Source organism: Styela clava, chromosome 1 (genome assembly GCF_964204865.1).
Source record: "Styela clava chromosome 1, kaStyClav1.hap1.2, whole genome shotgun sequence".
Taxonomy (NCBI): Eukaryota; Metazoa; Chordata; class Ascidiacea; order Stolidobranchia; family Styelidae; genus Styela; species Styela clava.
Genome location: NC_135250.1, coordinates 8,082,570 through 8,098,800, shown reverse-complemented (window position 1 = coordinate 8,098,800; position 16,231 = coordinate 8,082,570). Strand labels below are relative to the sequence as shown.

Below are 16,231 nucleotides of genomic sequence, written 5' to 3'. Positions count from 1 at the left end.
TGATTTTGCTTATTAAATATGGAACAATTTTAAGAATTCATTAGTTAGGCAGGCGACAAGGGCAATATTATCAACGCGGAGATTTAGTTCCATATGGTCAATAAAATGTTGTTGCAACAAATTGTTATTCATTTTATCACAACTTTGTTCGATGCCTGATTACGGGGGTTCGCGTTGCTTGCTTCGTGACTCGGGGGGGTACTTGAAAGAAAAAAGGTTGAGAACCCCTGGTTTAGAGTATGACTATACCATCTTATCAGCCTGAAAATCCATTCCAAATTTCTTACCCTTTATATTATATTGAACATTCATGCCCCATATCTCATGCAAAATAACAACTTATGAAATCAGTTCAAGTAGGCCACTTCATAAAAAAACTTGAATTACATTATGGCGTTTACTGATTGAGTGCACAAAATCTTTGCTTTGGATAATCATATAATTAATCATAAAACGTGGTCTTATCCCATAACTTACCACAGTTTGTCCACTGACAGCAACAACTTCATCACCAAGACCAATTCTTCGAATTTTAGAACTTATTGAACCTTCTTTTGTTCCTAAAATGAAAACAATCATGGTTGAGATTCGAGGATAAATATAACATTGTACAATACTATTTCAATTAATTCTGGAAAAATGTTATCAATTGTAATGAAGTAAGAAATTTTTGTTATACAGATTTTGAAAGCATATATTATATTAGTTTTGATCTGCCTTTGTAATGCAAAGTTGGTAGCGAAACAGAAAGATACCTATACATATTCAATATATTTATATTTATAAAGATAAAAACTTTATTATAGAATTTGAACAAAACAGATTTCAATTACAATTCAAATATTACACAAATAATTGGATTAATTGACATAGAAAAAAAAATTAAAAACTTGTTGTTAAAGCATCCATATGGTTGATTAGAGCAAAGTTTTTCAATTACAACCCCCTTTAATTATTCATTTCAAGAAGTATGAATTGGGTAAAATTATACGTTACAGAAAAAAATTTGCGAAGGTGTGATTGCCACATCTAATTTGCGAAAAAATTGTGAAAAATATATTTGAACCATTAAATAAATAGATATTGGCCTTTAACAATAAAACAGAAGTACCTACTCAACTATGAGCAAAGTTTCGAATACCAAACAATCATTCCAAGTAAGTGTTTAAATTATCAACTATCCATCAAGACTTATTCGTTTTGGAAAACGAACTGCATCGTGATAGACTTTAGTTCTGGGTCGTTAGCTTTAAAATGACAACAGCGAGGAATCAAATTACCAATCGGTGGGTTTTTTGGACGTAAATAGTCAATTGTTAAACACCTGATTATATTAGCCGCCTGTCTCGTCTGTCGCTACATAGTAAGAGGATTAACCAAGCGGAAAGACTTCCGATCTTAGAGACAAAATAGGTCAGATATTTGGATGTTTTTATTTTCCAATTCATACTGTGTAAGTGTAGATGGGATCTCACCACAGAAAAAAAATTCAAAAAATTCAATTTTAATTCTACAAGTTTGAAGGAGTAGTTTCCAATTTTCATACCGTTACTATTTTCAAAAAAATTAATGTTTTTAAAGAAACAAAAGTTTGATATTGTTAAATTTAGCATTAAAATGAATAAAACATCCTAAAGGATCGATTTAGAAAAAATTTCTCGTCACATTCATATACACGCATAACAGAATGATATTTGTAAAATTTGACATAAGACAGAAATTCCAATCGAAAATAAAAAAAATTACAGAAAAATTTTGACTTTTACTGTGAGATTCTTAAAAATTGCCTATTTCAGAAATTGAAGGCTATTAGTATAGTAACAGAACCAATCACTCAGGTTGTCCAAACCGTAAAACTCCTAAATTTGCATACCTGTTATAACATGATATCCCTCGAAAGTTGCTTTAATAAACAATCCCAATCCCGCAGAAGAATCTCTGTTTACGAGATGAGCCGTTTCTAATGAAGATGGTTGTATTGTCATAGGATCGCTCGAGACAATCAATCTAAAGATGAAAAGGAAAATTAAAGAAAATGATGTTTTTGAATTCTAATTACAATTTGAAAACTAGAAACAATATTTGATACGAGTATATACTCAAAAAATGTAGAATTTTATATTTCTAAATTTGCAGTTGCCTATATAAAATACAATTCAATTATCGGTATATACATCCGACATTTTCAGGAATTTCTAAAAATTATGTTTATAAAGATTATAAATCAAGAGGTAGTGTAATTGATACAAAAGTTTCCAACATTTATTAAGAGTGTCATAAAATTAGAAGGCTGTATATGAGAACAGCAAAAAAATGTGAAATTTCCCAAATTAAAATTTGACATTGATATGATTCAGCCTCACAATGGAGCATAGTTACATTCAGTAACTGAAATAAAATGTGAAAAAAAAATCGAAAAATGAAAAATTTGATGTGAAACCCGAAAACATCCAAAATAATCAAATATATAAACATGAACCAAAAAATGTGAGTCATAGTTATGTTGATAAATGAATAACGAAATTGATATGCATAACGGAAGTTTCATCACTGATACATACTACTTACATGTTGCTAGCTGTTGCATATCAAAATAAAAAAGAATAGCATAAAATTCAGAACTGAAAGTATTCAAAAATGTTTTATTCTTAAATTTACAGTATTGAAGATATTTATAAAAACTATCAAATAAAATGGCCTATCAGAGGAAAACTGACATGACCCACTAATATTTTTCTACTATTAGTTCTATATTTTTAAAATGATCATGTAGGCGGAAAATAGGGAAAAATTATTTTATGTGCAAGAGCATGATTTCTTTTCCAAATCGTTTTTTAAATCCACTTTGTAGAATATCCTTCATCAAGCAATTTTGAAAGTGAAAATAATATTCAAAATATTATTTTTAAAAAATTTAGATAATTTTTTTTTAAATGTTTTGGGGATGGCTTATAGCGAAGATTTTGCTACAAAACAATATATTTAAAATTCATTGCAGAGAAAAAATTTCAAAATACAAAACTATTATGATATGGACATCACTATTGGAACCCCATTCACATACAACTGCCATATAAAAGATGGCAAGAAAGTTCCCAAAGTTGATAAAGCTTTTAAAATAAATAACCGATAAATGAAGACAACTTTAACTTACTGATTCACACATCCTTCCATTTCACCGCATATTGATAATGCTGCATCTTCAATAACACAAGCAAACACGCTCTAAAAAAAGAATAAAATAGCATTTAAAGAATAATTTAATTTAAAAATCTGTAATAATATTAAGATAAGAAATACAGACTTGACATACCGCAATCAGAAAAATTCGAAAAATTTTGCCAACTGCTAATTACGTAGTCAAGAATTTTAATTGCATGTTTTGTCGACAAAACATTTATTAAGTGACCAACGTGTCACATAATAAGTATTTATGCGGTCTGACAGACAAAAGCGATTACCGGAGACGGAGCAGTATATAATCAAAAATGTTTTTGATTTGGATTAAGCATGATAAATAGTTTTGGGATAACTACCACATTTATAAACATTCACCTTATTAAAAGACATCAGATATGATATTAAAATATAGTTAAAGTAGTATCAGTATAAAATCGTTTTCTAGCAAAACCCAAAGTAAGTCTATATACTGTCTGCATTATAGATCGCCTACAGTTTAATATATATGAATAAAAGATTTATTTTTGAACTGGGTGTTTCTCTTTTAGTCCTTACAATTTTCAGAATCAAACATAAGAATTATTATAGCGACAGATGGTACAGCTCCAATGAGCAAATAGTGTTATTGTATAGAAAATCAAAAAAAAAATTTAAATGAAAAATTTGGATGGAAATTCACTCAAAATTAAACGAAGTGGATGGCATGCCTACATTAGAGATAATACAACCATTGAATTTGGCTCTCCCTGATTGGCCTATTTGTCTGGTTGGGTCATAATTATAAACAATAATTGAAAAACAAAATTATATTTATGATATTAGAAATTTTGCAATGCAATTTTAAATGTTTTCACACCTTCAACAAGGCCATATCCCCCCTCTGGGGTGAAAAATATACAGTGGGGGCAAAAGGGGTCAATAGCGCATTTTGGAAAAGCGAGAATCTTGTCTCCGTATATTAAGAAAATTCCAGATTCAACCAAGCTCATCCAACTCATTAGAAAAACACAGTGTACTATATAATAGTCTACTTGTTTAATTGACTTATAAAAAATAGGCAATGGTACATGAAAGTTTAATAAGTATCACTGCTTTAAACCACTGGAATAATAACCCACTAAATAATTTTCTGGCAACCATATATTCATATAGAAAATGATACAAACCTGCTGTACTGTTGTGCTCAATTCATAACTCAGTTTAACTATGTTAGCTCGCACTCTTCTCATGTCAGGTTGACTGAAGAAAGGAGGCCTAGAGTGAATATTAATTATTATTAATAACAATGCAAGTTACTTACAATAGGATTGGATTTCATATTCAACCCAGCAAATAGGAGAGCAGGAGTCAAACACGGATGACTACAAACTCTCACATGTTCACTGTGATTATATTTACCAAACCTATACCTACCAGAGTACCGCCGAAAAAAAAATTATGCCCAAAGTTTTTTTTACAAAAAGTTCAGTTATGTGAAATTCACTACCTCGTAAATGTTTTCTAGATGTATTGACACAAACTACTTTAAGCGTCAATTTGTATTTACTAACGCGCTTTTCTACACTATATTTATTTATGGTCTCAGCAGCTCTTGGCACTCTAGTGGGCACTCCAGAAGTATGTGTACCAATATGGAGGTAACTAATTTTGGTCGCCTACTTCACATCAAATTGTATAAAGGAACCTATGGGCAATGGGGGAAATTTACTTGGTTAACACAGACAGTTCCCGAACTCGTAATAGAACTAAAATAAGGGAAATCGGAATAAAATTATGGCCTAACCCTAACCTGGAACACATACTACAGGAGTACCCTATAGTGGTCATCTATAACTTCAATGAGAGATCAATCCTATTTATTTTTGAGTGAACTTGCTTTGATAAAATTTCTTTTCAAAAAAAGCATAATATGAACTGACTTGATAATAACAAGGCAAACATAGAAAACATATCTAGATATGGAAAATGGAATTTGAAAACGATTAGTTCTGTCAGGCAGACTGAAGAATGAAAAGTAAAATTGGGTCTCTTGAGAATACAGGGGCCAAGTGTAGCAAACAACAGGCGCATCACAATGATTCCCATAGGAATATAACAAGTGATACATTGTAATAAAGCATTTATTTAGGAGACAAAAAACAAAATTTGACAAATATTAAAATTACTCTCAAATTTTACTGAAAATGATACTAAACAGAGCTTTTTCAGCTATCATTAATTCAATATTATACATTTCTAAATTCTATCAGGAATGTCCCGAAATAATTGAATATCTAAATACAATCGAAAGTTATTCAATATATTATAGTTGATTTTAGAAAGAATTGTGTGTACTAGGTTAGGGTTTAGGCATAAGTTTATTCCGATTTTCCTTATTTTAGTTTTATTACGAGTTCGGGGACTGTCTGTGTTAGCTAGTGAATATACTCCCTGCCTATTGGTTTCAGTCCTTTTACACAACTTGATGTAAAATGGGCAAACAAAATTAGTTACCTCCATATTGGTACACACAAGATTATCGATTATTTGGTTTCAGCCATCTCTAACCACTATATCTCATAATGAAATAGGTAGCTAATTTATTATTGTATAGATGGCAGCCTTTATGATTGAATGCATAAAATATGACTTAAACATATATCATTGATAATTTTTGTTTGATTTGAATTATTGAAAAACTCGGCTTATATTTATTCCTAGTACATCAATTTAATTAGGTCAATAATCCAGGATTAAGTTTATAGTTAATTTGAAATGTCAGAATAGAAACTAAGAAAGACCCTTTTCTTCAATCCAGAAAAAAGCAGTTAATGGTACTCTCGTAATATGTGTACCAGATTAAGGTTAGGCCATAATTTTATTCCTATTTTCCTTATTTTAGTTCTATTATGAGTTTAGGGTTTCTATTGGTTTCAGTACTTTTACACAACTTGATGTAAAATAGGCAAACAAAATTAGTTACCTCCATATTGGTACACATACTTCTGGAGCGCCCAGTTAATTAATTAAGGCAAATTTATAAACTTGATGTATGGTGCCACAAAACAGAAAAGATTTGGGTTCAGTTAGTTAGATATCACATTATTACGATACACCAAATCATTAACCTCCTTTGTGATATTTCTTCGCCATAACATATTTACATACCGTAAGTCAATGTACTGAACAGATATCTGGGAATCATTAACTAATTCAACAAATCCGCAGTCTAGGAACCCGGACTTGAAAAAATCAATTTCGGTTTCAGATAAGCATGTGCCATATATGAAAAGTGTTTATTTAAAAATGAACATGATATCTAGAAATGTAGTTGATCAAAAAAATTGGAGAAAGGGTTCAGATTTGGTCAATGAATTGTAAACACACCTGGCCCACTGGAAATAGCCAAAATGGAATTCAATAATATTTTAGGATTTTGAATTATCAAATATATTCTACATTGGTTAATATTCAACGGAGAAATTGTCATAAATCACCTCAAATTCATAGTAATGAAAGGTTTGTATATTCTATCTCAACTATCATGTTTAAATAAGTATATACAATAGTTGAAATAAATCTTTTTTTTATACATTATTAAAAGTTGAATGAACACTATTTTTTGTCTGACAATGAGATATCAAACGCTTAGAATGGGACATTTTCGAATGAAAAAATTTTAAATTATTACAAAAATTATGAACCCAATATAATGAATATAACCAATTTTGAATAGTTTCTGACATTCAATTCATTATGGCCATCCATGGTCATTGAAATGTGTTATTTGCACAATACTGGGCACTCCAGACGTGTGTACCAGTATGGGGGTAACTAATTTTGTTCGCCAATTTTACATCAATTTGTGTAAAGCGACTGAAACATATGTGCAGGGGTTATATTCACTTGGCTAACACAGGCAGTCCCCGAACTTGTAATAAAACTGAAATAAGGAAAATCTGAATAAGATTATGGCCAAACCCTAACATAAACCCAAACCCCTAAGAATTAATCCTGAATTGAATAAATATATCTAACCTGTCCAACCACATGACCATAAGCTTCGAACTATCTAGCACATCACAAGCCGATCGCAGCAGTTGAACGTTTGGTCCTCTACGAAGTGCTTCGGGAATATCACTGTCATGTCCACCGAGATTCCGTCTACGAGAGGTAATGCTTGATCGAAGAGCGCGGCATTTACAATTTAAATCCAGAGCACGAGATTGTAGATTTTCAGTGTCAATGTCGAAGTGCTGAAATTTAGGTTAAAAAAAAGAATGAGGAATTATGATATTGAAGTTATATTTATGAAGATGTAAGTTTTGAATAATAAAAAATTATCATAAAGCTTCTTCCGAGAATACAAAGAAAGTTTTGTATATATTTCCAAAGTTCAAGAGTTATTTTAAACACATTCTAGAGATGAACAGTATAAAGTAGTCTACTTGTTTGTTTATTTACGAGAATTCGTGATCCAGAATCCAGTTTAGAATCGATCATATTTCATGCACTTTTAAAACTTCTGCCTAATAGATAGATAGCCAAAATTCCCAATAAATCATATTTACAGAACAGCATACCAATTGTTTCAGTAGTTCTGTTGCCTCTAGCACCAACTCCTGATGTCCGATTGGTATAATTCCAAGATTATTCAAGTCTTCATAGTGGAGTGCAAGTAACTGTGCTCCTGTGATTGCTGCTTCTTCCAGATTCGGAACGTAACACTGAAGATCTTCATCCAGACCTATTAAAAAAAGGTTAAATAAACATTGAAATGTTGTCAGACATGAAAAAATAAAGCAATTGATAGTAATAAAATTATTTTAACCTCGTAACGATAGTAATTAAAGTTAAAATTTCTGAGGTAACTAAAAAGCATTAATAAGTTGACATTCTTAACAGACAAGTAGAAGCGCTCCAGAAGTGTGTGTACCAAAATGGAGGTAACTAATTTTGTTCGCCTACTTTACCTCAAGTTGTGTAAAGTATATAAACATTAAACTATATTCACTTGGCAAACACAGACACTCCCCGAACTCGTAATAAACTAAAATAGGAAAAATCGGAAAAAAATTATGGCCCGACCCTAACCTGTTACACACACTACAGGAGTACCGAAGTAGACATGCATGCAGTGGCACAGCCTGGAGGGTTTCAGGGTCGCAATCCCACATTTTGAATGCTGGTATCGGCATGCGCAACAGAAAAATCGTTACCCACTAAAAAAGTAAGCTATTTTTACGAGTCCAAACCCAATTTTGAAACCCCCCCTTTTTCCCCCACATGTACTAAAATTTTTGTCGTCAAAAATTTCAGAGTAGTGATCTGGAAACGGGAACTGAAATCAAACTTATTATTCACTGGAAATCCAGAGTTGTTCTTTAAATAAAAGGCATTAACTCCAAATTCATAGAATTCTCTCTACAGTCCACAATTATAACAATTACTTACCTTTAAACCAATTGACAACTTGTTTTGAATACCAATTTGCAACACTTTCAATATCAGCCATCAGGTTTTCATTGTAATAAAAGTAGATAGAACTATCACACTCCTATTTCTAATTGCAACACTAATATAGAGAAAATAAATGCAATTCAGTGATACCATTTTCGCAGAAATTCAATTTTGATACGTTATCAGAGTGCATCCATATTTGGTTAGATACTAGAACGGAAAAACTAGGTAAAGGCCACCAAACTAAACAAATCACTTTACTAAATGGATTTTGAAATGTTTTAAAATGTGAATATTGAAGAAATCTTGAATAACGTCATGTTAATAAACAAATAAAATTGTTTTCGGTCAAATCTATGTAAATTTACGGAAAACAGTACAAAAAAAAAGTTGACATAAACTTGGTTCTGATTGACTGTCTATTTCTAGAATATCAATATAATTTATCTTGAGTATTACATGCTCAAAAAAATTAGACAAATTTCCAGATATAAGTTATGCTTGATAAAATCTAGAATTTTGTATAAATTTGAACCTTCAATTCATTTTGGACATCCCTGCAGAAACAGAAATGTATCTTCCCAGCAAGGAAGTCCAGACGATACAAATCTACAGGTACCGGTAAATGGCAGGTGATGCCTGTTTCTACACCATATATGGATGCACCCTTTCATATACTCAAAAGCATTCGAAATATAGACACTTTAAATACAGTAGGCCTATATCATGTTTTTTAAGAAATACACTAAACAGTAGAATTTTGGGATTTTTTTTATATATGGTCAAATTTCATTATGAGTATAATAGAACATATCTTAAACACTTTTGCCGAGACCTGAAACTGCACAATATTACTATTCCTATATTTTCCTATTTCAAGTTCTTATAATGCATAACACCATAAGCATAAAGAAAAAATTAATACAGCAGCAACTAAACTCTGTAGAATGAATCAGAAAGCATAAGACTAAAAGAATAAGAGGCAAAAAACACTGTGCCAAGGTGGCAAAAAGGGCATTGTTGCAATGATAACGAAAATATAGAACAGACTTTTTGTGATGCTCTCAAACAGCATTCCTGAATTCTTTTGTATGATTTGATAAATTTTCATGACGTACATGTGAAGCCAACTTAGGATTAGCAAAAATTCAGTGAAGCATAAGGATTGAATACAAATTAGACACTACTTATAAGTTTATAACAGAAGACCTTTGAAAAAAAAAAATGCTGCTGAGTGCCATGGCTTATGATGATTATAATCATGGGTGGAAAAAAAAGGGACATCTTGATAAAATCTTGACACGTTGACAGCACTTTAGTTTCGTAACCATCATCAATTATTAAGCCTGAAATTCTAAACATGATGATTTACGGTACGTCTTCCTCCATTTATGTTTGAACAACTGCTTGCCTTCAGCCTTGTTTGGAGTACAGATGGAAAAAACGTCTTGAAAAATGAAATAGTGGCTTTGAAATTAATATTCAAATAATAATGCCATCACCATTAAGTAAGTTAAAGAAATAAGCTTCGATATTTTCTAATATAAATATATCTATAATGAAATACAATTTTAAATGAAAGCGAAAAGCAAAATGAAAGTTTTAAACAAACAGCACCATTTATCATGCACAAAGAAATAATCAGTTTCAATAATAGTATAGGCTAGCATCTTGGGAGTTATTCATCGATGCAACCCTAAAATTTAATTCATGTTGAATTTCAAATCATGACTGGTATCTTATTTTATTGAAATCGCTAAAATTTACGGAAAAGCATGAAAAAGTAGAATTTGCATCACTCGCAAATATCAGATTGTCATTGAAAAGACCAGTTCAAATTATAGATATTGCTAAAGATTCTCACAACTAGGGCTGGGCATTTTCGAAAAACCTACCTGATGATTTCAGAATCGAATCGAATATTTTTTTTAATCGAATCTCGAATACTTGGGAGATATAAAATTGTATGTACTTTCTTATTGTATTAGGTCATTCAGACACATAAATTATTGAAAACATAGAATACATCACTCAAGCAGATTGCTGAGCGTTCACGCACAATTAAAAACATGTTTTCATCGATATCTCACTACAGAAAAGAGTCATATGTCAGAATTGCGTTGAAAAAATATGACTTCAATAAAAAAAAATTGAGAATTTACCTCGACCATTGAAGGAAAGAAAAAAAAAAGATGGTGGCGATTGTAATGAACCGATTCTAATAATTTACTATTCGATTCAAAATGCCCAGCCCTATTCACAACTATAGCTATTTAGCAATGAACCTTATAACCATGATACCATGTTGATGATCATCTATTCCGTGTCCCAAATTTCTTAAAACCCTATCTCTGACCACCAGAGGTGCATGGCAAGGACATTTCTCAAGGCTCATTACTTTTTTAATTTTTTTTTTTTCATATTTGATAGCTCCAAAAGCAGTCCATATTTCATTAGCTTAACGAGTATATGGATCACAAATATTGCTTTGTCATATTCCGAGCCGCAACAAAACATACCTAAAGAAATCATCAAGAAACAGTGTTCAATTACGCAAACGAATTTGAATTCCGAATAAACTAAAAATACACATTAAATTGCACTGATGTGAATGGTAGCAATAATATAGTATAGCACCAGAGATAACTATACCAAGAAGAGTTGTGGAGTCTTGGGTAATAGGTTCGATAATTCAGTTTTGAAAAGTGTTCAGAACTATATTCAAAATTTGCTTCAACCTGGAGCCAGAATTTTCGTCCAGGCACAATAGGAGTCATTTTTTAAATTCAGAGATTGGAGTTGGGTGTATATTTCCCACAGCCCAAATACAAAGTGGTTAAACCAATTATAATTGGGATAAATTTACAAGATAAGATTTGTCAACCAATGATAATATCGGAAGAACACTTGTAAATTATATTCAGAATAGGGTATAGAGAACATTCTTTTGTTTTATATGTTGGTTTGATATATAAATAACTAAATCAGTTTAAATAGCCTTTGTTCATAGCACAAAATTCATAATGATATAACCAGGGATGGCGAAAACCTAACAAGCTACTATTCTAAAGCCATTCTGAAATAATATATTATTTCCATTCTAAGTTGGCTCCAGAAGAAAATTAGTACAAATATATCCATAGGATTAGAATTTTCTACCATTCTTATTAATGATGATGAATCAAATCTAAATAAAATTTACCAAACAGATTTTATGACGTAAATTATTGTACTCAATCAAATCAAGAATAGGATCAAATATATATTTGAAGAAACACTCTGTCAATCAAGCATTTAATTACATCAATTTTTCAAATTTATAAGAAACAAGGGATATTTTATGGTGTTTTAGGATATTGAATTTTGTTAAAAAAAAACAGGTATATTTCGATAGGCCACCTCGTTTTGCAATATTTTATAAATCAATTACAAACATTTTTTTTCTTTTTTTCAATTTCAGAATTCAGAAGCAAATCTTTCAGCAGAATATAAAACTAATTATGGTAACACCAGTCGGCTCACCATTATACATTATTTGATGTTCATATCAAAATAGTTTCTAGAATTTTTTTCTATAATTTAATTCTATTTCAAATATTCAAACTGATCCATTATTCAATAACTGAAGCATTATAACAATAACATATGATATTTTGATACCAGCTTAAACAAATTTCTTATTGCAATTAATGCAAGTTCAAGAAAAAGCATATTAATCCCTATTCTTACACACAGCTATCGCTAATTAAGAAATTTAATATAATTAGACATTATCTCAATTTATAGTAGTATCACCGAATGCTATTTGAGATGGATGTGTTTAATAGGTTTAAAACAGAATTGGGAATTCCCAACATAGCCTATACTGGTATTTTGAAGAACTTGACCATATTTGGACTCGAAACTAATCAAAATCAATGATATATCAGTCGATTTTGAGTCGAATTTATCAAAATCACGCAAATGATGATAAAAGGAAATATTCACATAACTTTATAATTTGAATTTCCAAAAATATTATTTCTAAAATATTAAACTATTTTGATATGAGCATCTCAACTATTCATCAAGAACTATTCACCTGTGAAAAGATCGCCCACCAAATAAATACCTCTATACAGTAACTTTAATAATTTTCTAGACGAAAATAAATACAATATATAATACTATTAATATATATTTTTTAAATAGCAGTATAAGGTCCTATGTAATGCATACAAAAGCCACTAGGAATTGATGTTTTGCTCAACACACCAGGATCAATAGGTTTTTGCATTTGCTCAAGTAGAGTTAAAATTTGTGTAGTTGTGGCATTATCAGAAGATTCAGATGTAGTTCTTACTTTATCTAGATGTCCAGGTACAGGGCTACGTGTTGGTGTTGTTAAATCGTTATCCCTAGAAATATCAGACTTCGGTACAAGATCTGGCTGCTCTTGCATCAATGATGATTTTGGATCTATAATTTGTTGGTTTTCAGATTCGATCGTTGTGTAGGATTCATCTAACCTTGGTGGGGATGCAGAAAAATCAACATCCCCATTTTGGCGATTGTTAAGCACGGCTACGATCAGTGTTTGTAACTGTTCGACTTTTCCTTGCATCGCTTCGCGTTCTTGTATGATGTTCGAAATATACTTATCTTTTTCTTTGTGTCGCTGCTTCAATATCTGCCTCTGATTATGATATAATGCTATATATTCTCCAATTGTGTCGCATTCGTTCTGTAGTTGAGTATTTGCGTGTTCCATAAGTTCTAAACGATTCAACAAATCCGCCTTCTCTTTCATTACGGCAGTAAATTTTTCTTGTAGAATGGCCATTGCATCAAGTTGTACACCATTGTTTTCAATTTGATAGGTAAAATGATTCTGAACATGTGATACGGTGTTATGTTCAGTATGCATATCTTCATCTGTTGCCATTGTCTCGTTTTCTGGTTCTGGTATTTTGGTAGAATCGTTTTCTGTAATTCTGTCATGTGACGCATCATTGATTATATCTGTATTTGTACTGGCATGTTCTATTTCTGAGTTACTTTCAGTTTGGTTAATTACTATAACAGAATTTAATTTTTCTTGTAAATTTTGGTTTTCGTTTTGCAATTGGGCTATCATATGTTGTAAGGCCTCAATTTGTGAGTTTTCAGGTGGTTGCGCAACTCCATTTTGATGAGATGATTGTGCAGCATTCAAATGCGATTGTAAATTAGAATTTTGTTCCTGCAAGCGATGCATTCCCAATTGGTACCTTTGTAATTCTTGTCTTAATTGTTCTTGTAATTCCTCACTCTGATCATACTTTAGTTGCAAGTCTTTATTTACATGTTCAAGCGAAATCACGTTGGTAGCAAGATCCATTTTGTCGTTACTCATTCGTACAAAACCATCCTGTATTTCTTCTAGTTGTTCTTTCAGTTGCTTGTTTTGTAACAATGCTCGAGAAATTGCTACTTTATCGCTTCGGGCATTATCTAACAACTGTTCATGTTCGTTTATAGATGATTTTACTTGATCAAGCTCGTTTTCAAGCTCGTAAATACGAGTTTCTTTTTCTTGTACTAAATGTGACAGATATTGGTTAGTGTTCTGTTGCGCTGTAATTTCCTCTCGGAGATTATTTTGTATGGTTGCAGCCTTTTGTTTTTCTTCATTTACAGCATCATTTATGTTATCAATGTTATTTTCCGTATTATCCAGCGTTTCATTTTTCTCTTCATTCTGTTTTTCATTCAGCGTTTTCAATGATTCATGCAAATTCATGCATTGCTGATACAAATCTTGTTTTTCATTTTCAAGCAATGATATTTTTTGCTGTAAATTTTGTAAATCGTTCTCCCATTTTTTTCGTGTATCATTATATTGTGTATCCAGTTGTTCACGTTCTGCGTTCATCTGTTCGAAAGCTTGTTGGTAATCAAGACACCTAGTTTTCAGAGTTTCGTTTTCTTGTTGTATATTCCTAAGTTGAGAAGCAGCATCAGCATTATTATTCGCTGACATTTGTTGGAGTAACACATCGGCCATTTCAAAACGTTCCTTCAAGTCGACATGTGTTCTATATAATTCGTTAAATTCCACGACTTTAGTTTGTAATTTTCCCATTAATTCAGTAGATTGCATTTTTTCGTTTTCTAATATCTGTTTCGTTTGAATCAATTCTTGATTATAATCTGAATTCTGCGATTGAAGATGAATATTATTTCTTTCAAGGTGATGATATTCGTCTGTTTTTGATTGTAAGTCTCTTACACAAGAAGCTAACTTTTCTCGCATAGTTTGCATTTCTTCAACATTTTTTTCGTGTTGAATATTTCGGTTGTGTAATTCCGATCTTAACATTAGTAATTCCTGATGTAAATCTTGCTTTTCCGAGACAAGAACGCTAATCGTTTGCATTTGAACTTGTAGCTTTTCTTGAAAAACGTTTTCATCTTCAAATTGTCTATTTTCCGATTCCGTTTTTGCTTCTAATTGTTTTTGCATCAATTGCACTTGATCTGATAAGTTTTGACAATGTCCGCGCAAGACTTCATTGTCTTGAGAAAATGACGCTAATTTGGAAGCAAGTTCTTGATTTCGGACTTCTAACGCAGATATAACGTTTTGCTGTTCAGGTTCTTCTGGCTTAGGGTGGTCGATAATTTGAAATTTTTCTTCGCTGCTGTGATTGCTACTTGCATCATCAATAAACATGGCTGCTTCAGCGGCAATTCCGTTTAATTTTGCGGAAACTTGGAGAATACTTTCTGTCGTCGCGGCAGTGCTTTCTGACAGATTATCACTATTAGCATTTCTCAATAATTCAAACTTTTCGTCAATGAATTTTTCAGATTTTTCAATTTCTAAAATATCATCAGCGTGGTTTTGAGTAGGTGTTGACGTGGGTGTGGGACGATCAGATGTTGTGGAACTAGTTTCTGAATTTTCTGCTGATTTCGGAGACTTGTTCAATCCCTTTTTCTTTTTAAATTGCCGCAATTTCTTTTTTGCGGCAGCTAATTTAGCTTCTCGATCCATAATGTTATTATATTCACGAACATAAAGTTCATTATTATATCCACTCTCTCACCATAGGTTGGGAAATTCACATAACAGTGATTTCTAGGGTTATGCAAAAAACAAAGAAATAACTATATTGTTACAGTAGTCATTAACCATTAAACAGAAACACATGTGACTGATGTGAGACATTTGAAATCTTTGAATGACAGTGGGCTACAGGAAGAACAGGACCTCAAATTTACTATTCAATTCTGCAACCAAGAGAAATCAGTGAGGCATGTGAGAATAATTCTAACCTACAAGCAGACAGGGGTAGCAAAGTAAATACTTCAACTGCATAAAAAATGCCAAACAAGAATGTGAATAGAAAATAAACGCAGTAACTGCTGAAACAATGATAAACAAAATGTAATGTGGATATGGAGGTCAAATTTTCAAGTCTGTCTCGTGTGGAATGAAATTTCTGACAGACGCGTTTAAGTAAAGTCAAGCCTACTTAATTTACAACTGAGCAAGTATGTTCCATGCAAAAAAAAATCAAGAGAGTATATCGTTATGTCTGTATCGTGCGAGACATACGGTACTTTTATTTTAAAGAAATGAAAATTT

The 16,231-nt window shown here is 31.6% G+C and overlaps 2 protein-coding genes across 2 annotated transcripts in view; both read right to left on the bottom strand.

Annotated features, from left to right (window-relative positions):
• The window catches only part of LOC120338655 (uncharacterized), a 33,631-nt gene extending 24,830 nt beyond the window's left edge, over window positions 1-8,801 (bottom strand). Inside the window, exons 1-7 of the mRNA XM_039406569.2 lie at window positions 8,614-8,801; window positions 7,743-7,906; window positions 7,198-7,415; window positions 4,347-4,434; window positions 3,155-3,225; window positions 1,874-2,007; window positions 478-560 (exon numbers count right to left, since the gene is read on the bottom strand). Coding sequence (XP_039262503.2) covers window positions 478-560; window positions 1,874-2,007; window positions 3,155-3,225; window positions 4,347-4,434; window positions 7,198-7,415; window positions 7,743-7,906; window positions 8,614-8,674 — 819 coding nt within the window. The 5' untranslated portion in view covers window positions 8,675-8,801. The remainder of the gene's footprint in view (window positions 1-477; window positions 561-1,873; window positions 2,008-3,154; window positions 3,226-4,346; window positions 4,435-7,197; window positions 7,416-7,742; window positions 7,907-8,613) is intronic.
• LOC120338786 (golgin subfamily A member 2-like) lies at window positions 8,735-15,748 on the bottom strand. Its single transcript, XM_039406738.2, has one exon. It carries the CDS (start codon window positions 15,635-15,637, stop codon window positions 12,803-12,805), a length of 2,835 nt encoding a protein of 944 aa, XP_039262672.2. The 5' UTR covers window positions 15,638-15,748; the 3' UTR covers window positions 8,735-12,802.
• Window positions 15,749-16,231: the final 483 nt, after the last annotated feature.